This window comes from Sinocyclocheilus rhinocerous, unplaced genomic scaffold, assembly GCF_001515625.1.
Source record: "Sinocyclocheilus rhinocerous isolate Xijiao unplaced genomic scaffold, SAMN03320098_v1.1 scaffold529, whole genome shotgun sequence".
NCBI classification, from domain to species: Eukaryota; Metazoa; Chordata; class Actinopteri; order Cypriniformes; family Cyprinidae; genus Sinocyclocheilus; species Sinocyclocheilus rhinocerous.
This window is the reverse complement of record NW_015635521.1, coordinates 326,313-352,694: the sequence shown is the minus strand read 5'-3', so window position 1 is coordinate 352,694 and position 26,382 is coordinate 326,313. Positions and strand designations below refer to the sequence as shown.

At 37.3% G+C, this 26,382-nt stretch overlaps 1 protein-coding gene across 1 annotated transcript in view; it reads left to right on the top strand.

Moving 5' to 3' along the window:
- LOC107746973 (dynein heavy chain 5, axonemal-like) overlaps positions 1–26,382 on the top strand; it is a 146,700-nt gene that overhangs the window by 60,790 nt on the left and 59,528 nt on the right. Inside the window, 11 exon segments of the mRNA XM_016561340.1 lie at positions 78–291; positions 1,132–1,355; positions 1,811–2,009; positions 2,437–2,609; positions 3,027–3,157; positions 8,144–8,297; positions 10,247–10,275; positions 17,377–17,491; positions 20,293–20,469; positions 24,033–24,236; positions 25,068–25,247. Coding sequence (XP_016416826.1) covers positions 78–291; positions 1,132–1,355; positions 1,811–2,009; positions 2,437–2,609; positions 3,027–3,157; positions 8,144–8,297; positions 10,247–10,275; positions 17,377–17,491; positions 20,293–20,469; positions 24,033–24,236; positions 25,068–25,247 — 1,800 coding nt within the window.

Below are 26,382 nucleotides of genomic sequence, written 5' to 3'. Positions count from 1 at the left end.
AATTGCTTGGTGCTAAAACATCTTCTCTCTCAATGTGAACAAAACGTATTCACAGAATCCATTTACTTTCTTCACAGGTCACCAATGAGATAGTTCGGCAGCTGATGGAGCAAAATGGCTTCTTTAACCTGGAGAAACCAGGAGAGTTCACCAACATTGTGGATATCCAATTCTTGGCGGCTATGATCCATCCTGGAGGGGGACGAAATGACATCCCCCAGAGACTGAAGAGACAGTTTTCTATTTTCAACTGTACTCTTCCTTCCAATGCCTCCATAGACAAGATCTTTGGTTAGTATCATTGTCTGCCATTTGCAAAACAGTAAAAATCCATTACTTTAGGATAATAGTTTTAAAAAAAAGAGCTAAAGATCTGAAGGTCAATTTGAGTTGTTTCACCCCTTTCTGTCAAAATTGTAGCAATAACATGCAATCACAGACAGTCTTTATGCATCAATATTAAACACACTGCAAAATTCAGTCCAATTTGAAATGTTATTCTAAATATGGCAGTATTTTGCTCTTTGTGGTTGTGTCATTTTTTCCTTCTAATTGTTTGCAGTTCTTTAACCATAGACCTGTAGTTACAGGTAGTCACAGCTTTACCATTGTTTTGGTGAATTTTCACAGATAGTTTGATGGCAGGTGGCATAGATATATTTTAAAAGAATCCATCAAATGATCTATTTAGACATGCATTTTAATATGTTATAAAAGGCAGAAAAACAAAAGAAGTATGTGGAACATGCTTCTTGGCTTGGCTCAGAGAAGTATGATTTATCACATCTCATTTATTTTGGTCAAGGTTGTCAACAGCTTTGCTTAAGCAGAACCAATTTTGTAATTGCATATTGATTCTGACTATGGGTTGCTGTTAGTGGTTCTCTCTCTGAATCTTTATATTGACCATTTTTGAAATGATATTTCATGCTCACATGCAGGTTAGCCTGCAATCTCGATATGTGTGTAATATTGTCATTTGTGACATTATTGTCATTCTTATTCAGCTCAGTATTCTGTCATTCATAAAGGCCACATTTGCTCATTCGGTCCTTGTGAATTTCCTGTCTGCTAAGCGCAATCCTTTTTTCATTCACTTTCATATGCCATATGTATCTTTTTCTGCTCCAGGCGTGATAGGCTGCGGTCATTACTGTTCCCATCTGGGATTTTCAGAAGAAGTACGCAACACAGTGGTCAGGCTTGTTCCACTGACCCGAAGACTCTGGCAATTGACAAAAGTTAAAATGCTGCCCACTCCCGCCAACTTCCACTACATTTTTAACCTGCGTGACCTCTCCCGCATCTGGCAGGGAATGCTCAGCGTGACTGCAGAGGTCATCAGCTCGTCAGATGTGAGTCGAACTGTATTTCTGCTCTTATTCAGACACTCAGTGAACAATCTGAATGAAATTACATAATTGCAGTTATTACACCATATTAAGCAATTTAACACTCATCTAGCAATGGAAATTCTAAAGAATTTAATTATTTTAATTGCCATCCATCCGTCCTTGCATGGTTTTTGATTGTGATTACTCTTAATAATTCAGATTCCTTAACAGATTCCTTAAATTCATTAATGATTCTACTTTTAGTATTACCACATTCAGTTTTTTTTCACTATTATCGCTCTTATATTTTTAGTATGAATACAGTTACTAACAACACATATGTTCCGATTAACTGTTAATGGAATAAAATCTTAATGTAAACAAATGACAAGAATGGTTGGTTCCGGTACTCTTTCAGTGAAACCCAACATACATTGGTTAAACAGAAAAAAAAATTGCATAATATATTGGTCCAGGTATTACTGCGGCTGTGGAAGCATGAATGCAAACGTGTGATTGCTGACCGGTTTACTGCCCCAGAGGATGTGGCCTGGTTTGACTACACGCTGGCCAAGCTAGTGGAAGAAGAGCTTGGAGAAGAAGAACGAATGGTGGTGGATCTTGGGGTGGATTCCTACTTTGTGGACTTTCTCAGAGATGCACCTGAGGCCACAGGTAATGATCAGAAACTAATTCAAAACCAAATACAAATCCATATATATGTATATATAATATTGTCTCTGTGTGTGTTAAATGAGCCAGTTATGTTAAATTCTGCTAATGTTTAGTGTAATAAATTTGTTCAGTAGTATTTTTCTTTTCTTTGCTGTTTTTTTCTTGTTTTAATATGCTGACATCAGTAAAAAATAACTGCTTTCAGATGTAACCAAGATGGTTACCATCTGAATTGCCTTAAAAGGACTTTGAACATGCCAAATAAGGACACACCCAAATATTATTTCTATTAATTTGATTTTAATTGTATGCAAGAAAGGCATTTCTTAACATTGCTTTCATAAAGTGTGCAGTAGAGAGTTGATTGGCAGCTTCTCTTCTGAATTGAAATGAAATATCTAGGACTGACGTATTGTGATATATACAGGTGAAGAGCCAGAGGAAACTGATTTCGACATGCCAAAAGTATATGAGCCCATCAAATCCGTTGATAGTCTAATGGAGAGGCTGAACATGTTTTTGAGTCATTATAACGAGAGCATCAGAGGAGCAGGCATGGATATGGTCTTCTTCAGGGATGCCATGATTCATCTGGTTAAGGTACATTGAGTATCTTACAATACTGATGTTTCTTGTATATCTGTATTGACAGCATGTTATCATCAGGGCCGAACCCTGGCCAGTTTGATAATTCTGCACTTGTTATCATGTTTTCAAGGAAAAAAAAAAAAAGATTTCAATAATTCATCTGTCTACTGAAAAGAATAACCTTGCTATAAGATATTAGCATCCTTCTAGCATAAAAGAGAAAAAGAAATGTAATGCTCACAAGAAATTTAGATGATTCCAGTTTACCTTCCATGCTGATTACCGGACCCACACATGTCCTACTTTAGAAAAAAAGTACAAATAAGTGCTCTGAGTTTCTTTATGTAAAGTGTGTGTATAAACGTTTTGCATGGTAATGAGGTGGCATCTGTCTCACCCCCTTTTCTCTCTTGCACACTCTTTCGCCAGATTTCTCGGATCATCAGAACCCCTCGGGGAAATGCCCTACTGGTTGGTGTAGGGGGATCTGGAAAACAGAGTCTGACAAGACTAGCATCTTTCATCGCTGGCTACAAGACTTTCCAGATTACACTCACCCGGTGAGTCACCTTCACATACTCAATCATTTATAGCCTCTTTATTCAAATTCACTTTTCCCCTCCAGGGAGACAGAGGAAATTTCATCTGTCTCCTCTTGTTTGAGTAGTTGATCTACATCATCACATGCCTAGACAATCTTTACAATGCTACTCTTTTTATTACACAGTAATAACTTAGTTCATAACATAGTTATAGCACAGTAATAAACACGTGTCACTGTTAAAGCAGTGTTTTTGTATTCCTTTTTTCCCCTTTTACCAAAAGCCAATAATTACGAAAACAAAAAAATATATAGTAACTTAATAAGTAAACTTAATTTCTGTCATTGTTTTCTTTTCCTTTTACCTTTTAATCATGGCACAGCATTCATGTGTTTGACACTAGTTTGAATCCAGTTCCAAAACATTTTTTGACCATTACCCCTATCGTTGATTTTTCGAATGAAATATAAATAAAAAAGCTGTTTTTGTGGCGTAATGCAGTTTAGTTGTGCTCCAGTAGATGGTATCTGTGTATAAGAGTGTTCTGGCCTTCACTTTCCAATTCAGCTCTGCTGTTGCAGACTATAAAGAGGAAAGAACATATATCCAATCAACTGTGCAGTCTGATTCAGACAATGAGACTGGATATTTTCAATTCAGACCGGTCTTCAAATTCAATTGATAATTCAGTGGTAAATTGAAAGTGGAAATATCCGCTAATCATTAAAGCCTGTAGAAAAACAGGGAGCCATCTGTCAAGTGATTCTTTTTTATATTGGCTTATTTCTGAATCGTTTTCTGATTGTGGAATGGAATATTTTTGCCTGTGGCCACCTGCAATTCCACAGCACTTTTCTTCGTTTGCGTTTGTAATGATAGTAGCAATCCTTTGGCAGTTCGACTCATATTTGGAGAGTGTTTTTCATTGCCACTTATATTTGAGAATGATATGAATAAATCTGGTGTTGATCTCAGACTGGATGTGAGAGTCCCCAGAGAAAACAGACAGATTTCACATTGATGTCTTCAAAACACAAGCTGCTCACAATTCTCTGCATTCAGGCAGTCTTTTTGCACCCAATACCCTCTTTGTTTAGTACAGTGTTGTAAAAAGGCAACATGTCAGTTTTGTTCACTTTCTCGCTATACACAAAACACTTGCTAAAAAAAAAGCTTGCAGGAGTTAAAAGGGCCTTCTTAAGGGCATTGACAGCATTTTTTATGATTGAATGATGCATTTATATAGCGCTTTCTTGTGTATTGCTATACACCCAGAGCACTTTACAATCATGTGGGGGGGTCTCTCCTCAACCACCATGCTTCTTTTTTATGTTGCTTTCAAGCCATTTGTCATTTGATCTTCCCTTCAAGTTTCTGGGGTCATCCTTACAGATCAGTCTCTGGGGCACATCTAGTTGTCCTGGTCTCCGCTGACATTTCAGGGCAGTCGAGGTCGTCTCTAGGTGCTGATCCACCATCTGAACTGTATAAGGACTGGATCTGAGTGGCTACGGTGACCTCGGAATAAGAATAAAACAGACTAATATTAGCGTAGATGCCATTCTTCTAACGATGTAACAAGTACATCGGGTGTTATGGGAAGTGTTCCCAGTTCCGGTTGACCTAATTAATGCAGCCTAACAATCCTTTAACGGATTTGAATTATAGAAATGCGATAGTGTATTATGTGTAAGCCAGGTTAAAGAGATGGGTCTTTAATCTAGATTTAAACTGACAGAGTGTGTTTGCCTCCCGAACAATGTTAGGTAGATTGTTCCAGAGTTTGAGCGCTAAATAGGAAAAGGATCTGCCGCCTGTAGTTGATTTTGATATTCTAGGTATTATCATTATAGCTAGTATTATATTATAGCCAGAGTTTTGAGATCGTAGCGGACGTGAAGGACTATAATGCATTAAGAGCTCACTCAAGTACTGAGGAGCTAAACAATTCAGAGCTTTATAAGTAATTAGCAAGATTTTAAAATGTATACTATGTTTAATGGGGAGCCAGTGCAGTGTTGACAGAACTGGGCTAATATGGTCGTACTTCCTGGTTCTACTAAGAACTCTAGCTGCTGCATTTTTAACCAGCTGGAGTTTGTTTATTAATCTTGCAGAGCAACTACCCAATAAAGCATTACAATAATCTAACATTGAGGTCATGAACGCATGAATTAACGTTTCTGCATTTGACATTGAGAGCAAAGGTCGTAATTTAGATATATTTTTAAGATGGAAAAATGCGGTTTTACAAATGCTAGAAACATGTTTTTCAAAGGAATGATTTCTATCAAATGCCTAGGTTCCTAACTGATGATGAAGAATTTACAGAGCAGCCATCAAGTATTAGACAGTGTTCTAGGTCATTACATGCAGAGGTTTTTGGTCCGATAATTAACACCTTTATTTATTTTTTTTTTTTCAGAATTTAGCAGTAAGAAATTACTAGTCATCCAGTTTTTTATATCGACTATGCATTCCGCAGCTATATGAAGTTTGCACAAGACTAACTAATGATCTGAGATATCATCGCTTGGCTGCATAATTTCAACACCATCTACATAAATTACTTGTGACAGTATTAAATCTAGAGTATGATTTCGAGAATGAGTAGGTCCTGAGACGTGTTGTCTAACCCCAATAGAGTTCAGAATGTCTATGAATGCTGATCCCAATGCATCTTTTTCATTATCAACATGGATATTAAAATCACCAACAATTAAAACTTTATCTGCAGCCAGCACTAACTCGGATATAAAATCAGCACATTCTTTAATAAAGTCTGTATGGTGCCCTGGTGGCCTGTATACAGTAGCCAGCACAAACATCACAGGGGATTTATCACTAACACTTGTTTCTCTGGATAACGTTATATGAAGCACCATTACTTCAAACGAATTATACTTGAAACCTGACCTCTTAGAAATACTGAAGATATTGCTATAAACTGTAGCAACACCTCCCCCTTTACCTTTTAGATGCGGCTCATGTTTATAACAGTAATCTTGGGGAGTACACTTGTTTAAAGTAATGTAATCATCTGGTTTTAGCCAGGTTTCTGTCAAACAAAGCACATCTAGTTTATGATCAGTGATCATTTTCAAAAAGTGCTTTCGTAGAAAGGGATCTTATATTCAATAAGCCAAGTTTTATCATTTGTTTTTCTGTATTATATCTGTTTTTTATTTGTTGAACATCAATTAAATTGTTAGTCTTAAATTGGTTTGGACGTTTTTTTGTATTTTCTAGTTCGGGGAACAGACACAGTCTCTATAGTGTGATATCTAGGTGAAAGAGTCTATGTGCTGAGAATTAACTGATTTCTCTGACGTGAGGCGGCTAGCAGACGGTCGGTTTAGCCAGTCTGTCTGCTTCCTGACCTGGGCCCCAGTTAGTCAAGTACAAACTCTAAGACTATGTGCCATATTTCTAGAGAGAAGAGCGGCACCAACCCTGGAGGGATGAAAACCATCTCTTTTCAAAAGGTCAGGTCTGCCCCAAAACCTCGTCCAATTGTCTATGAAACCTATGTTATTCTGCGGACACCACTTAGACATCCAGCCATTGAGTGACGCCAGTCTGCTATGTATCTCGTCACCACGGTAAGCAGGGAGGGGACCAGAGCATATTACAGTGTCTGACATCTAGAGCACTTTCATCAGGTTTCTCAGTGGGTGCGTCACTGAGTGGGGAGAACCTGTTTGATGTTTTGATCGGAACGGAAGAGCGGTGTTTTGACCCGTGACTATGCCGCCTCACAGTCACCCAGTCGACCTGCTGCACGTGCTCTAGAACCGGAACCGAACAATGTACATGATTCGCTGAACTAATCGCATCCAAAGCCCTACAGCCCTCACATTCTTACTGTCTTCAGTTAAAGTTTGGATGCGTGTCTCTAATTCTAAAACCTTCTCTGTCAGCCTAACTATTTCCCTGCATTTATCACATGTGAGTCCCTGGTCACCGACAGCGAGAAATAAACTATACATGTGGCATGCGGTGCAGGTGACAATGCAAGGAGAAGCCATTACTCACCGTGATTGTAGAATAATTCCGACTCACCACAGTTGTTGATGGACTCGTTAAAAAACGGAACGAGAGAAAAGAAACAGAGCGAGACAGAGAGAAAAAGAAGCGGTAGGAAACGCGAATGGAGATGCGATTGACAAGCTAATAGGGTAACGGAATGCTAACGTGCAGCGCTCGCAGTTCAGATTAAAAGATTAAAGGCGGATGATGTCAAATTCGTTTGGTGATCAAATCAGAAATATGGTGAGAATTAAATTATACTTTAGCGATTTAAACAACAGAGAGTGATAGTAAGAGAGATTTCAACAGATAAACAAAGCTACACGGAGATACAAACGCACTCAGCAGCACGGCAGACAGGAACAGGAAGTGATCTCCCGCTGTAATGTAGTAATTGTGATGATAATCGTATTAATGCATAAAATACAGAATTTCGATTTGTTTCATATGTTCAGAAAAAGGAACACAGCTATAGGCCAGGAAGTAGGCCAAGAAGAAAAGTGTGCAATTGAATCTAAAATTGAGCATGAGCTATGTTTCATAGCAATATTAAAGGATAAATGATTTCATAATCATAAGTTCATAATAGTTTCAATTCACACAAAAAAAAACATACATTTAATTATAAGATAAATTCATATTTTTTAAAAAACTACACATACTGTATTACTGTTTTGTCATATTTACTTGTATACACACTGTGATTTTAAGTAAATATTTTAATAATTTAACAACACATTTACATGTTCATGATTATTTGATGTTTTATTTATTTGTTTGTTTACTGGTCACATGACATGTAAACAAATAAAATATATATTTTTAGTAAATGTTTTATTTAGTTTTTCTTTTAAAATTATTTATTTTAGTTTTAATATTATTTTTAATGAATGAATTAATAGCTTTTTATCAACCCCAGTTTGGGAAACCCTTCCAGAGGAATAAAGCCTACTGTTTTGCATGCTGTGTTTTTAGTTCCTACAACACCCTCAACCTGATGGAGGACCTGAAGGGATTGTACAGGACTGCCGGACAACAGGGCAAAGGCATCAGCTTTATTTTCACTGACAACGAGATCAAGGATGAATCCTTCCTGGAGTACATGAACAACGTCCTTTCATCAGGAGAGGTCAGACAGCCATTCTGACACCATGCTTATAGAAGCATCCTTCCCCACAAGCCCCACAGCATCCATTCTGAGCCGTTTCATAATGTTTTTAGAACACACACTAAAATAGCCAAGCTACATGTGTTCCCAAGGTTACAACGTATGTCCCCCTAATAACTCAACCTTTATTTCACTACAAATAAGTCAAATTTCCTGAGGCGCCATAATGAAAATAAACAAAGAGAGTGTGTCACCCTGCCCTCTGACAAATTACAGAGCTCATTCTGTGTGGTAATGACACACAAATAAATGGCATCTGCGAGTCACGAGATGCATTGCTTCATATTAGAGAGACAGATGGGTTTGTCAAAGAGGCGAAAAAAATGTCAGCTCTGCATCCTGGAATGTGACACCTGCCAGAGAGCATTGGCTGCACTCACTTGTTGTGGATTTCATCCATCACACTGAAACTAACAGAGCAGCATTGAGGAGGTGTTGCATTAGCATGACCGCACCTCAGGGGAGAACACTACACTTCTGCAGAGCTGAAGGTGGAAAGAGGGATAAGTTGGATAGACAAACTGTTTATTTAGAATTACATTTATTGAAAGAAACAGGGCACATGTGTAAAATATTCCAAGATATATAATATTGTTGTGGCTCTTGTCCTGACTAAGCTTAATCTTAAATAATAATAATAATAATAATGGTCACACTTTATTTTAAGGTCCAATTCTCACCATTAACAAATAATTAACTACGACTTTTGCCGCAAAAAACTCAATTTGCTGCTTATTAATAGTTAGTATGGTAGTTGTTAAGTTTAGGTATTGGGTAGGATTAGGGATGTAGAATATGGTCATGCAGAATATGTGCTGTATAAGTACTAATAAACAGCCAATATGTTAATAATAGACATGCTAATAAGCAGCTAGTTAATAATGAGAATTGGTCCTTATATTAAAGTGTTACGATAATAATAATAATAATAATAACAATGGTAACACTTTAGAATAGGGAACACTTATTCACTATTAAAGGGATAGTTCACCCAAAAATGAAAATTCTGTCATTAATTACTCACCCTCATGTCGTTCCAAACCAGTAAGACCTTCGTTTTTCTTCGGAACACAAATTAAAATATTTTTGATGAAATGTGAGAGCTCACCCGAGTTACGTCTTCCGCCATTTTAGAGAGTATCACAACACATATGCACGCTTTCCCCTAAGCGTAAACAACGCAGATTACGTTCATGCACACGCTTTCTCCCCCGAACGTAAGCAACGCTGATTACGTCAATTACGCTCTTGGGTACTCTCCAAAATGGCGGAAGACGTAACTCGGGGGAGAAGAATTGTTAAATAAATTATGTTATTTTTGTTTTCTTTGCGCTCAAAAAGTATTCTCGTAGCTTTGCAAAACTGAAGTTGAGCCACTGATGTCACATGGACAGTTTTACCGATGTCCTTTTACCGATGAACTAACCCTTTAAGATATCCTGTTAATGTGCGCCCCCCTTTTGAAACCTAACCAAAGAAATGGTAAAATATACTAAAATAGATACAGTTCATGAAGACTTTGGACTACAAGCATAGTTGCCATAATTGTCTAATTTAATAGTATACACTTGGTATTTTGCTGTCATCAAATCAGAATCATGAAGAGAAATAGTTATAAAGGCTTACATGTCTTTTCAAGTGTTTATAAATCATTACCATGAAATTGGCCTTGTTGCAGTCTAGAAACCAAATGCAGCTGAAGTTAAAAGTCTGAGCATGTTCCATTTCAAATCTGAGGATGATATCTCTAAATCTCTAGGTTTTATGAAATATATTTAAGACTGTGCAATGTGAGTTTATTTAGAGGAAACTCCAAAATGCTAACTGATGTTTATTCACATTTTCTAAGATTTTCTAAGCATCCATTCAGTCAACCTGCCCATTCATGTTCTGTCTCTCCCTGCACACAGTCACACCTCACCAACTGGGATGTCTTATGGTGATTATGATTCTTTTGTCTTATTGTATTATATATAATAACTTTCTATTCACCCTGTTTTAACCCCACATTTCTTTGATCAAACTTCTCACTTCACCTTCTTTGCCTTTCTATCAAATGCCCTTCGTAGAGCTAGTTAGCTTAGCATAGCATGAAAACACAACAATTTATGAGATTAATACGATGTTTTTGTTCCAAACTCACTATATAACGTCAACTGGGTGTTTAAAATAACTTCTGATTGTGATCTGATTGTCGCAATTGTGTGTTTATTGTCTTCGTGTGTCATTAGTCAAAACGTATATAGTTGAATGCTTTTGTCCATATAAGGGATTTCTTGGAACTCAAATTAACCCATCCTTTAGCAACATACACCCAGCAACACGGAACTGTTAATAAAACTTACTAGATGAGATGAACTGTGTCACTGTGTGACTCCAGATTGTATTTGCTTGAGAATATGTGGATATTTGCTTAAAAAGGAGGTGAGTGTGAGTTACCTTCATGAACATGCTGAAGCCAGTCTTGAGAAGGTCAGTGAGTCCCCCCGACATATGCTCTACATCAGGGCATTCACGTCTGTCTGGGTGGAAGATCTCCTCTAGCACCTGCTTAAGCAATGGCCGGTATGTTGCCTATACACAACAACAACAAAAAACAGCTTATTGAATGTGTGTCTTATTCCTGGATAAGCATAACATTTGAGGAATTATATAAAAGAAAATACTGAGAAGAAAAGCTTGCTCTCCCTCTCACAAACACTTTTCAGGTACCCTGCAGTGTATGTTGATTTCAAATTGGCCCATTAGTATGCAAAAAGCACAATATTTCTTTTATGAGAAAAAGCCTGATTCAAGAGAACCCCAAGAGGTACATATTTACAACTCTAAGAGATATAAAATATGAGAGAAGAATAACAATGAAACAAAAATGCAACTGATCATATAAGCATCATTCAAAGTGACAAACAAGAAGACACATTTAAAATAGACTTGCTAAACACTGTTCTCTTCACAGAGCAATGTGTCCAAGAAAACAAGAGATCACTCAGTACTGAACCTTGAGGTACACCAAAGTCATAAAAGATTATGCTGAATCAGTTCTGACTACTATGACAGAAGGGATTGTGGGTAATAATAAAAACAGTGGCTTACAGTAAACTGAGCTCTCAACTCAGCATGTGTGTGCTGAATGTTTATAATTAACTTATTTTGGACAAAAAAGCAACAGCAGTCAAAATAAAATCCATGCTGTCTTGTTATTTTTCTTTGTTTGGTGAAACCCATAATCATTCACAAGCAATTTACTTTGCTAGAAAAAGAACATAGCAAGATGATACAAAGAAACAGGTACAATAATGTGGGCAGACGTTCTGGAAAAATGAAAAATTATATTTTCCATTTTCAATTACGTTTTTCCCATCATGGTGTTCCTGTAATGTTCTGTTTGCTGTGGTGATTGAGTGTAGGAGCTGGTTTAAAAGTATGGGTTGTTTAGGACAGTTATTATCTGCGGCAGATACAACATCAGCAGGGGCCAGTAAAACTGAAGACTCAGTAACGTGATGATTCATGTTTTCCCTGAATATGAACGTACAGCCCCAGGACACTTTAAACCACCCCTACTGTTTAACATACATTGACGCTGCACTGAAATAGTGCCATTGTTGGGTTCAATACGGATCCTAATCTAACAGCCTAAGCTACTTAAACTGTTTGGGTGTTTGTTTGTGAAAATATGTGTTATAAAGTGTGGTGAATACATGTGTTTGTATGTGAATATACATGAGTGTGTATAAGTGAGTCTAAAAGGGAGCAAAAGTAGCAGCTCTCCTGAGCCTACAATGTGTTTTCCTAGGGCTGTCAACTGATTCAGTGTTTTAATAGAATTCACTACATGATATGCTGAATAAATTATGTTATTTTTGTTTTCTTTGCGCTCAAAAAGTATTCTCGTAGCTTTGCAAAACTGAAGTTGAGCCACTGATGTCACATGGACTGTTTTACCGATGTCCTTACTACGTTTCTGTCTGGGAACATTGCAGTTGCTGTCTATGCAGGGTCAGAGAGCTCTCACATTTCATCAAAAATATCTTAATTTGTGTTCCGAAGATGAACGAAGGTTTTACAGGTTTGGAACGACAAGAGGGTGAGTAATTAATGACAGAATTTTCATTTTGGGGTGAACTAACCCTTTAACTACGACTTTTCCCTCAACAAATTCCTAATTTGCTGCTTATTAATAGTTAGTAAGGTAGTTGTTAAATTTAGGTATTGGGTAGGATTAGGGCTGTAGAATAATGTCATGTAGAATAAGGCATTAATATGTGCTTAATTGCTACTAATAAATGGCTAATATTCTAGTAATATGCATACTAATAAGCAACTAGTTAAGAGACTCTAAAATAAATAATTACCATAATAATGACTGATTGATGGATGGATGGATGGATGGTATACATGAATAGATAGATAGATAGATAGATATTTTCACAAAAATAAGTTAATTAAGCCCTCGTCCAGTGATCCCAATGCTCCAAATAGTAATTAAACATCTAAAATTATCTTTATTTGTATGTTTTCTCAGAGTAGTACCTTTTCGCCGCTCACTTCTCGTGATGACTCTCATCAGAAGCGCCCGCATAAAAACTCTTCCCACAGCACGCGATCCAGATAAATATACACATATACACAGAATTACAGTATTTAAGTAGGCTATTCACGCAAACATAAACTGTTTTGTCTTAAGTGAATGTTTGGGAACTGTTGGAGAAAAACATCTGATGTGTAACATATTAGATCCGTGCATTAGAGTAGGTCGTAATATATAGGTCGTCTGTTTCATTAATGTTAATCTAACAATAAAAGAAAAGAGTCACTTGCTGCTCTAGATTGAACTGCTTTTGTAGTTTTAATTATCAATTTATTTGTAATGAACACACTAAAGGGATTTTTACATTTGATTATTTGTTTTTCTTACTTGAATTCTTTGGTTTAGATATAAAATGAAAACGGTAATGCAGTATTTGCTTTTTTATATTTTACAGTTTTTTTTGTGCATCTGTTCTTATTTATAATAACAAAGATAAAATAAAAATTGCTATATTGTTGTTATTAATATAGTAAGAAAAGGACTGGAGGAAAAGATGCAACTTTAACTCGATTTTTCTCAAAATTGAGTTTGCTGACTCTATCGAAGTCACAAAGCAAGGCCAAACACAACAGGTAAGTGCAAAACAGGATGGTTTATTGACTGGTTAAGCATAAGAATGGAACGGGTGAGGTAAAGGCTGGTGAGTGTCAACACAGTGAATGATTCCAGGGTTCTTATCTGAGTTCTGATGGGGTGTAACATATGCCGGTTTCGTGGAGATCGTGGAACAGATTCCAAGGAGTCGTTGGAGGATCGCGGGAGGAACAGAGGGTAAGTCTTTCTAGGAGAATTCCGTAGAGAGAGTCCAGAACAGTCCATAGGAGTGAACGGTATTCTGTCACGGGTTTACTGCTGAGCGGAGTCAGGAGCAAGGAATGGAGAGCGACGAGGAGTACATCAATCCAACTGGGTTTAATTAACACAAAGGAACACTCACGCTATACATGTAGACATAAACATTCACATACAATACCGGACGCTGGAGCACACACAGGGAACACTATTTATACACATGACAGGAGGAGGAGAGGACGAGACACACCTGGGATCAATAAACCTAATCAAGACAGGAACAGGAAACTAACCAAATATGGGCGTAGGAAGGCACATGGGGAGCAAGACACACAAAACACGGAACAAAGTCTGACAATCGACTTCAAACGGATGTAGCTCAGTCATTTTTTCATCCGATTCCAACAAATCATATAATTGTTAAGGTCTTTTAATGGAGAATGTGAAAATAGAAATAACTCATTTTTGAAATTTTGCTCATTGTGACTTATTTCGTCAGCACAAAAAAAAAATCCTTCAATTAGGGAGCCTTGGTTTTTTGTTTTTTGTTTTTTTTTAACTAGGAAGATAAAGCCCTTTTAGTGATTTTCCTTTAAAATAAAAGGAAAATCACTAAAATTGAAACCATAATATTAATAGGGGAAAAAACTATAAAAGTCATACATTTTTGTGTGGTTGATGTCCTGCTAAATGTTACAATTTTGCCAGCTTGTGTGAATTATTACGGGTTTGAGAGGGTGTTGTTTGTGCTGATTTTGGGGATATATATGTGGAATGGATTAAAACATGGTTAAGATCTGATTAACATTATTATTGTATTGTTATTATGGTAGGGAAAAAAACTGTCAAATTTGCATAATATTTAATAAACAAAAACTCAAAGGGTATATGTTATTAAAGACAAATTCTGTGGAAATCAGCAGAACAATCTGCAGAGATCTGTGTGAAAAGATTCCACGTGGGCCTTCAAGAAAGAAGAAGAGAGAAAGAGTAGGAAGCCACAGGGAAGACAGTCAGAGAATTACCAGTACCAGAAGTACCAGGAAGAATAAAAAGCTTTACAAATGACTAAATGTGTTTAATTAACACTATGTTCCAATGTGTCTTTCTCACCATCCCTGAATAAATAAAGGGGTTTGAGAATAATTCGCTATCATTTAAACCGTCATAAAGTCTTGTTTTTGGTCAGAAGGGTTTGGTGAAGGTTGTTATTTCATTAATCATGCTGTTAAGTACATAAAGAGAATTGACTGCACAGGAGAAGAGCACTCGAGGACCTGGGGAGAGATGGCCCTGCTCAAGAATATTAATGAAACACACAAGCTCTCAGTTATGCTGAGGATCTCAGGGTTTAGTTGGGAAACTGATGAGGTGAGACTGGTGTGTCGATCTGGAAGACAGAGGAGTTTATTGCAAATGATTATCCAAGATTCTGAAAAGAGAGCAGAACCGCAAGATGAGTCTTTAGAGGACATGATGAGACAGACTCCAGCATAAAACCTGGAAATAACTGTTTTAGTTTTTCTGAATATTTAGAACTAAGAAACAGTATGGTCTAAACTGAAAAAGAAATGAGATATTGCACTATTTCTAGGTCTCTAATCAAATGAGCAAATTTGTGATACTGGCTATGTTAACATGTCAAAAACTTCCATTGATGACCACAAAATACTCCTTGGAATATTCTCAAATCATACTGGGATTGCAAATACTTTTCACTTCCATGCCAGCTTGGGTGCTGCTGTAAGTAAAAGGAGCACACTAAAATCACGTCCAACTTTTTACTGCTAATGATATTATTTTTAAAGAAAATAAAGTATTAAATTGGCAAAACACAACATAGAAATACTTTATCTATAGTAGTTATAGATTTTTAAACCATACTGTATGCTTAGTTATAGATCTTATGTAGCTCCCCCCTTTTCAGCGCTGCGCTCCTTGTCTTCTGTATTTCCACAGCGTTAAGGTATGGTTGTACACATTTATGAATGAATTGCTCATTTTAAAATCTTCCCTGTCTGACATTTGTTATGACATTCGCTTCAAACATTACAATGCACAGTAACTTTTATTAACTAAATCCACTTCACCAGTTTATTACTCTTCAACGGTGGCTCTATAGAGCTACTGCAAAAACCAAAGTTCAAAGACAAAATTCCAAAGATGGCTGTGCATTTGTTTCTCTGACACAAAAGGTCTATACAGGCTTGCATTTTGCCATGCTATCTAAACTGTGTCGCAATGGAGGGTCTATTACAAATAAAACACTTGTTTTAAGTGTGATAAACTCAAGTAAATACTTATCAACGCTTCAAAGATCCAAATTCTAATGTACCCCAAATGCTTGACAGGGCTTGGAGAGAATTTAAGGTGATTTGTTCATTTCAATAAATAATTTCCAAGGAGTATGATCACCTCAAAGAATTATTCACTAAATAATTAAAAATCTGAAACCCTTTATTCTGCCTCATGTCATTCCAAATCCATAATACATTCTTTCTTCTGTGGAGCATAAAAGGAGGTGTTTTGAAGAAACTGTTCAGACTGTTCTTTGCCATGCATTGCTATACAGTAACCAGGGGCTACCAAGGTAGCATAAAATCATATGACTCATGAGCTGTATTCCAAGTCTCTTGATACCATATGATAGAAAGGTGTGAAAAACAAACCAACTTTGAATTAAATCTCATTAGTTTATTGGAATATGTGTAGTTCCCCTTCAGGAACTCGAGCTGCGTCGAGATCGCTTTGGGAGTTTCAAAGGCTGTTGGGCCTGATGGCAGCGGCGTCCAACGTGATACCTTTTGGCCTGCTGTACATGAGACCCTTGCAGTGGTGGCTCAGAACCAAGGGATTTCCCCCGAGGGGGAATCCGCTTCGCATGATCAAGGTCACGCGGCGATGCTTACGTGCCTTAGACATGTAGAAGAAATGTTGGTTCCTGGTTCAAGGCCCGATGTTAGAGGCTCCTTGTCGTCGCGTAACGCTAACATATATATTATAACATCTATAACAAATGGTTTTTATCATGTCCTAACTTTGAGGGGTGAATTAAACAAATATTCACTAAAGTGTCATGCCACTTTTGTGCATTACATTTATGCAGGAAAAAAAACAACTCATTATAACCAGGTGCTAATCCTCATTTTGAAATAGTGCTGCGCTTTGTATATTTGAATAAAGACATTGTCAATCCTTTTAGCCCAAACATGCCACCTTTCTATGTAAATTACACTACATAGAAACACTTGTTTAGAACACATAGAAACATACATACACTACATTACTTTATGCAAAAACCAGACTATATTTGCCTGGTATTATTACTGTAGTATTACTGACCAAAGAAAATGAGATGGTAGATTGGATGCTGTGGCGTAATACAATAAAATCCCCTCAAAACACCCCAGATTGCAGCAATGTTCTGCATCCTCCACAGCCTACTGCAATATCTGAAATTGCGCTGTGCATGGACCTTTGTAGGTGCAATTTTATTGTTACCCAATTTGCATAATTCATTTAGTCCATGCAAATAAACAGCACTATCATCAGGCGCAATTCATTGTTAGTGGATCCCCCCCTGACTTTCTGTAAAAATTAATGATGGAGTTTGGAACCATGTGTAGAGTTTAATTTCTAAGTGTTTTGTTTCATTAGGATGAACACTGGCCTTCAAAAACTCAAGGAGGCCTCTGAGTCTGTTGCTACCCTCAGCAAAGAACTGGAGGTGAAGGAGAAAGAACTTCAAATAGCCAATGAGAAGGCTGATATGGTAAATGTGTTTGTTAACTTTCAATTCAGTCTGATTACTTCAAAATTGCCCCTCAGGAGTGTGTCCGCTCCCCTGTCCACTTCATTCTGTACACAGTGCTTGAGTCATCATCCCAAAAATGAAATTTCCAGGCAATATTGAAGTTCATTGGTTTGTTGTACAGGGACAGGAGTACAAAGGCTTATTACTCAGATGCCAATATGTTTGTGTCCTGGGGACAAAACGAAGGAAAGGATATGTGTCCTTAAAAGAAATAACAGACTACAGGCCTGTAGTTATTTATGACCAACATATTGTGCAGGTCAGTTTGTTCAGATTGACAGCGCATGAGTGCATAGACTCTGCTTCAGTTTAAACTAAATCAGGGATGTGCAGCTCCGCTCCTGGAGGATCAATGTCCATCAGACTTTAGCTCCATCCCTAATCAAACACACTTGAAAAATCCAACCAAAGTCTTTAGGATTGCTTGAAGATTACATGCAGGTGTGTTTGATTAGGTATGGAAATTAAACTCTGCAGAACAGGTCTAAAATTACCCATATTTGCACTAGATGATGTGGGGGGGTTTTTTCACAGACTTTTTAAACGGTTTATACTGACAGCAATTTTCACATGCCAGGTCGCTGTACTGTTGGTTGTTTGTAGGTGTTCCTACTGTTGGATGTCAGGGTTCCAGAGAGAGGATGATGCAAGTTGCAGGGTAAAATAATATTTATTTGACATGGAGAAACAAGGGCTAGACAAGATCAAGTCAACGCAGCCAGTAAAGGGAGAGCAGTCTGCACAGAAGGATAGCGATGCTGTTTGATGAGGCAGAGGAGCAGCTGGCAATGGTGGCAGGTGAGGCAGGGAGAAGGAGAGAGGGAGATGGCAGTGGGGGGAACAGCAGCTAGGAAGCTGGGGAAACTGGAGAGAAAAAAAAATGAATAAAATAAAAAGAGAAAAACGAAACTTAACTGAAACAGAAGGTAAACCACCGTGGTGAAAGACTTAAAATAAAAAAAATAAAAAATAAAAATCTGAAAGAGGGATGATGAAGAAAAATAAAAAATAAATAAACTGGATGTGCAAGCGGGAGCTTTTTATTGATTATTCATGAATGAATAAATGTAAAAACACAATCTAACCCAGTTTAAAAAAAAGAGTGGTAACAGGTGAGAATCAGGTAAGAATGATAATAAACTAACAAGACAGAGTGGGCTGGACAACAACTGACAGTTAAACACATGGCTAAACACAACAGAACACAAACACTATGCACCAAAACACAAACACTACAGCCATGTGCCCTGAATGAACAAAGAGACAAACACAACTGGACCTATCAAGCCAGCATCCTGACACTGGATGCCCAGTGGGTTGTGGCCATAGCTTTTGGAAATCTGATCACAAATTAAATGTATTGCTGGTAAAAGTAAGATCTCATGTTATTTTGACAGTAAACCTGTTTGTTTGTTTGTTCCAATTTTTCCCCCTTTTCAAGGCCTCTATAGGTTCTGTTAATTTGATGCTTTCATTTAGATTAATTCATTTTAAAAAATCTCATCAGTCAACCCAGCTGCTGAATCTGAAGGCAATAGGCTTCGCCAAAGCAGGGGGTTTCCAAGCATGTTGAAGTTGAACTCTTTTTAATTTGAAATACTCTTTAAAAACATGGCTGTCATGGCACAAGATGTTGACCCACTTTGATTTTATTTTTATCTTTTAACAATCAATGGCCCTAGGCATTTAAGTGTGTCTGGCAGTCTTACAGAAATTAATCAGATCTGCGTCACAAATTATTGCAGTAACTTGTCAGAACTGATACAATCACAGATTTCTCACCTTGAAAAAACTGCCATTGATGATCTATTAAAGAAGACCTGTGTTAATTGCTGCCCTTCTCTCCAGCTAATATACAAGTAGTCTCTCATTAGACAGGCTCAGAAGACAGTTCTCTATAGTGATTTTCAGTTACTGTCTCCTGGTAAAAGATTCAGATGTCCCCAGGAGAAGACTAAACCAGTAATGCGCAGTTGCCAACACTACAAGCAATATTCAATATGGGTCCAAGGAATTCTTTATATGTGGATGGGGATATATATGTATTTTGAGATGAACTGCTTGCATTGATTAATGCTGTTGTGATTAATGTGCATGTGCTATCTCTATAGTCAGCAAAAAAAAAGTTTCTCTAAATGCATGTTATAAATCTTATTGTAAACAACTCAGTGCGTATGCTTCATTTTTTAAAAGTGTTTTGTTTTTGTAATGTTTAATTAAATTGTCATAACTAGACTTTCCATTGAAAACAGTGATGTATGCAGGACTTTGTCCAATCAATTAGTCCGCTTAAACCATGGCTCTGCAAGCTTGCATTCATCTACCTCCACTTTTGAGTGTTATACACACAGCTCGAAATCCAATCGACAACTGATACATAGAACCAAGTCCCAACTGTACAGTTTTCTCTTTTCCGATAGTTCGTTACACTCTGATGTACATCACAATACAGAAGAAAATATCTGTTGCTATTTCTGTTACATCATGACTTGGCTTCATTATGCTGTTTGTATGGAATGTTGCATTCTACTACATTCTATTCTGTTCTAAATGAAATTCGTCACGCTGCATAAAGCTTGAAAGTATCCATTCGGTGAAAGAACTGCCTCCCAGTCACAGGCTAACCAAAGATCAATACTGTTCTCTGAAGCATTAGGATGACAAATTAACAGCCCCAGACTCAGAATTATAGCATGAAATGCTGCAGGTATTACAACATTGATATTAGTGTTTTCATTTTTTTCTCATTTTTGTTTCAGGTGTTGAAGGAGGTGACTGTGAAGGCTCAGGCTGCTGAAAATGTCAAAGTCGAAGTTCAGAAGGTCAAAGATAAAGCGCAGGCCATAGTGGACAGTATCTCTGCAGACAAGGCCATCGCTGAAGAGAAGTTAGAGGCAGCAAGGCCTGCTCTGGAAGAGGCTGAGGCAGCACTGCAGGTCAGGAACAATATGGAGCGATTACATGGCAGTATTGGAGAGGAGAGAAGGAAAGGAGTGTGATGTTCATGGGGCATTGTGGTGCCTGCAGCTTCCGTGTAATTACATGCTGCCTGTGAGGGTGTAAAAATAGACTGTGTGTTGGCAGGGTTGCTGTAGGGGGTCTCGTAGCGAGCAGGGGTCTGACAGCAGCCACCTCTAACCAACCCCACACACCCACTCAATCACATAACCACCCAAACACATACCCCAGTTTTCCCTCCACCACCTGCCCACTGTGTCCCTCCCATGAATCTGTCCATAATGCATTCCATCATTTCTTGGACTCTTTCTTTTTTTTCTGTTTTCATTTTTCTGTGCACATTTCAAAGGAGGTGTGTCATACATACATGTCTGCTCTAGATGACGCAGATCTAAAATGTAGCTACATACTTATAGCTCATTACTCTAGCTTATACAGTAGCTTATATATGTAATATGTTAAAATATACTTTACTTATTTGGCATAATATTCTAATCAGATATTTTATACATTTTGAATAATTTACAGAGGCCCTACGTTGTTTTCAGTGAGTTTCCCAAAGCTTTTAAAGCCCTAAGTGTACTCAAAGTGAAATCGAAGAACTTGTGTGATGTAATTTCAAATAAAATCAGGCCAAGACAAAGTTTGTATCACAGTTATGCATTCCATGAGAAAGGAACGAAATGCTGCAACATGGTGTTGACACTGTGGGAATACCTTTAGTGTAACTGGTGTCTGAAGCACATGTGGATACACGAAAATCCAGATTGGCTATGGCAGTCTTATGATTGGGTGCACCGGCATACTATAAAAGGGCATCCACATAAAACATAATTGGCTTTGAATTGTCTAAAGGAGGATGCGCAAGCATGCCTGAAGTGTTGCAATGCAGTGCAGCATCTTGTTCCCTTGTCAGGAAACTGGGTTATATACATCATCCTGAGATGTTCCCTTTTGAGGGAACTCAACATTTTGTCATGATGTTGACATTACAGGAACATTAATAGCCACTATGCTATACTGAATAAATTATGCAGTTCAATGCTCTTTAATACTTACCTACACTCTAAAAAAAGGCTGGGGTATAAAAACCCAACTTGGGTTATTTGGCAACCCAGCACTTTGGTAAATATTGGACAAAACACATGCTGCGTTATTTTGACCCAGCTGGTTGGGTTAAATGTTTTTACCCAACATGCTGGTTGCTTTATTTAAGTCAACTATTGTTTAAAAATTATTATGTTGCTGGCTTAAAATGGGCTGGAAATTAAAAATCACACATAGAATTACTAGAGGCAACAGAATATTTAAAGGATAAACATTTATTATTAAGCAAGAACACTCATGGACAAAATATAAGACACATTGAATGTATTGGGGTGAATACAGCATAGCTGACAACATTTAAACTCATTTAACAAGCATTCGCGGGGGGAACTGCGAACTTCAGACCACCGCCTCGCGTTTCACTTGTAGCTGAAAGATGCCGTGACTGACTCCATAACTTGCCCATGAACAAAAAGTACTGAGATTAGAAAACAAATTTAAACACCAAATTAAATTTAATTCAGTATTATAATGAATAAAATCAGTTTATGTTAAGCAAGTCAAAAGACGTTTTCATCATGCAAAACGACCGCTGCTGATGCATTTAGCTGACTGACATCTCATTCTTGTGTTGCATTGCATAAAATAATATAATTTACAGCTCAGTAAAGACTTTACAAATGAAATAAAATGTATACAAACCCTCATTGAACCCCCTTATCTCATTGAGGGAGTGCACCAAATCGGTGGCAGTGGCACTGAGAACCGCTCGCTCCTGTAGAGAGGAAGTCTTTGACGAAATAACCCAGCTGCTGAGTTACAGTCAGATTGCGAGCTTTTTGCGTTAAAAGCTCACAATCTGACTGTAACTCAGCAGATGGTAAAAAAAAATAACCCAGCATTAAAAATTACGCAGCAGCTTAGTTACAGAAAAACTATCCAGCAGCTGGGTAAAAAAAAATAATAATAATAAAATGACCCGACAAGCTGAACCCAGTATTTGAATTAAAAAAAAAATAACCCAGCATTTTTTAGAGTGCAGAAAAACTACCCAGCACCTGCTTAAAAATATTAAAAACAACCCAATAAAATGACCCAACAGGCTGAAACCATCATTTTGGGTTAATAAAACAATAACCCAATATTTTTTAGAGTGCAGAGTAGAGGCGTTCCTGCACCCAGACTGATCCTAAGACTGTAGGTATAAATCTGTAGGTAATCTTCCAAGGAGGAATCCCTCCTGCCCACTCTGACCCTCAGTCGTCCTTAGAGGAAAATAGCAAAAGTACTTTAAGAAGATCCAGCCTGGAAAGGCAGCAGACAAAAGAGTGGAGCACCTCTGGCTACTAAATCTCATGCTCTGTAATTACCCTTTCCTCATGGTCCACTAGGAAAGTGTGCCGATGTACCTTATCTACACCATCACCTCCGAGCTAAAGAAACTGGAGGGGGCAACAGAGAATGTGGGATGCTAAAGGCGATCAAAGCCGCTTTCTTCTCTGTCCACTGTTTTTCCCGATCATCACCTTAACACAGGGAACTGAAAAACATTTACCGCCGACCTACCAAGGGAGTGTGCTGCTTGTATAAGCAGGTCCCTTAAGAAAGTGAGCTGATATTTTCTTGTCTAGCTACTGGCCCCAGTCTAAGGACTGGAGGTGGCGACTGAGAGAGTGGGTTGCAAATAGCATACTAACTCTATGCTATGTAGCCCTTATTGGCTGATGGTTGCTCATACTTAACTCAGTTCTAGCAAGGAATGTGCCAACACCACGCAATTACTTCCAAACTAATGTGCTAGAGGGAGTGACAGAATCTGAAGAGGATCTGGAAATCTTCTCTGGTTAATTTCTTCTATTCAATCCATTGAGGTCAGAGATGAGAACTTGAACACACTGGAGAGCTGCTTTAAAGTAGAAATTTAAGTTGTAATTCTAATTGAAAGAAACATATTTACATTCTGATCTAAAAACAAAATGAACAAAAGCCCTTTGAAGGCGCTGATATGCTCACAGCAAAGTTCTTTTCCATTCTTCGTTTAGGGGTGAAAAGAAGTTAGAAATACCTCATCATCAGTTTACTATTAGTGAACAGTGTTTAGATGAATATGTAAATATATGCGTCACATTTTCCTCTCAATAACAAAATAAACACACAACAAAAATGACATAAGTGAGAAAACAGCAGTTAAGAAAGCAACTGATTATAGCAATATGGATATGTTTGCACAAGCTCTGCAATTTGACACTCCACTCCACACTTTATACATCTTTCTACTTTATTCAGAAGAGATAAGATAAATCCATCATGTATTACTCATTAAGCTTACAGTATGTGTGCTAAATTTTGTCAACCATGAGCCATAACAGCTGCCACTCGGATGAATAATTTATTCACAAAGTAACTAGTTGGTATGTCAGAATGTTAACAAGATGTCTAATTCACTGTCACTCTGTTTCTTTCTCTATTTCTCTCCCTATTTATCTGTAAACAGACCATAAAGCCATCAGATATTGCCACGGTGCGAACACTGGGCAGACCACCCCACCTCATCATGCGTATTATGGACTGTGTGTCATTGCTCTTCCAGAGGAGAGTGAACACGGTGAAAATTGATCCTGAGAAAAACTGCACCATGCCCTCCTGGCAAGAGTCACTCAAACTCATGACTGCTGGCAACTTCCTGGGCAGTCTACAGGTACAAGCCCTTAATATTAGATAACTAGACCATTCTTTGCATTTTTCCCTTGTCGTATAAAGTAAAGGTTTCTTACCCCAAAACAGTGATATTTTAGTTTTCAAAACTAACTAATTTTATAAATAGCTAATTTCCCATTCTCCGTCACCCACACAATTAAACAGGGCCTTTTCTCTGTTCTGAATTCTATTTAATGTCCTCATATCATGTGAAAAAGTAATAGTGATTTTCTGTGCAGTTTAAATAAAGTACTAACTGCTTCAATCTTCAGTGTCAGCCCATTGCAAAACTTAAAAAAAATGTTTTTACAACTAAAACACTGTGACACCTGTGTTGTTGAAACTGTAACCATGTATTTTAGTGTTCAGGATTAATCAAATCAATTGTGTTTTGTTTATTACTCCACTGTGACTGAATGGACGAATCTGAACACTGTGTTGTTGATATGCATAGGCGTGTATTATTTGTTAATTAGTGGTGGGCAATTAAAATATAGTTGTAACCCCTAGGGGTTAGTTTAGCTGTATTACCAGCAGTACCATTAGTAGTAGCAATATTGATACCAGTATTGCATTATTGAAAACAGGATTTTTTCCCCCTTATGCCTATTAACAGGATGGATGGATGGATAGATGGATAGATGGATAGATAGATAGATAGATAGATAGATATAAATACTGATATATTTAAAAACTGTCTGTTTACAGACTTTACAGAAGGCTGAGCTACAAATATCAAATAATATTGCCATTTTCAAGAGCATAGTTTCAAATATGTTCCATATACTGTACATCAATATTGTTTTACGCCATCTTTTGTTTTGTCCTCCAGCAATTCCCCAAAGACACCATCAATGAGGAGGTGGTGGAACTCCTCTCTCCATACTTTGACATGGCAGACTATAACATAGAAACAGCCAAGAGGGTGTGCGGCAATGTTGCAGGGCTTTGCTCCTGGACCAAAGCAATGGCTGCCTTCTTCTCTATCAATAAAGAAGTGCTTCCTTTGAAGGTCAGATCACTTGATTGTTTTTACATGATGCAACCTTGTCAAGTTATTAGGATTTCTTTACTAACAGGCCCTAATTTAAACTGTCAAAAACTGTTAAACTGTCAAATCTATTAGTCTGTGAATTGCTATTAATATTTGATTATTTTTTACCTTTGGGCATGATTTTGGGCATGATTATTTTAGCATGTTTTGATGTATTAGTTTACTTTTCAACAGTTGCCTGATGCCTAAGATGCACACTTTTCAAATACAACTTCCACAAGAAATCCCAATTGTATTTGTTTTTAGTTCATATTTGTTAGCTTCAATAGTATACTACTAGTACAAGTTGACAAGTTAACCTTTAGCAGATACATGCATGTAAAAATAACTTTTTTTTTTTTTCTTGGGAAATCAGACTATGATGCCTCTTGTATTAAGGAGCTTTAAATTTACATTTCTGTCTACCACTGCCCCTGAAATATTTACCTTCTTTGGACTAGTAATAGCAAGTAAGAAATGATGGCTTTTTAAAAATGTCAAACATTTTATGGGGCCTTTAAAATAGTAAATGTTTTTCAGATGTTCAAGAGCATAATTTAAGTTTATAATTGAGAACTTTACAGATGCACAGCTGCACAAATACACAAGATCCCTAATTCTGTGATCATAATGTATTGAAGTTTATTAATATTTTTTTCCGTGATGCATACTTTATACATTGATTTTTTCCTGGATACATATTTATACAGCACAAAAATAATAATAATAAAAATAATACAAATCAAGCATGAAATTTTAATTCAAAAACAGATTGTAATGTGAAAGTTAACGTCTTGAGGCTCTACAATGTGAACTGTAAAAAAAAAAAATAATAATACACACCCAGTGTGTCACGGAACTGCTGCTGTGTAGGAGCGCGGAGCAAAGGAGCGAGGAGAATTTTACTAAATGTAATAATCAAAAGGAAACAGAAAAACACACGTAGCAAGGTTGACATGAACAATTCCAGACAAGGGAGAACAGAACGGGCTCAAACTCAATAGGGCAGATAACGAGGGGCAGACAGGTGATAAGAATAACTAATAACAAGGAACAGGTGATTACTAATATTGGGAAAAGGAACTGGAAGGACCAAATAAGGACAAACAGGAAC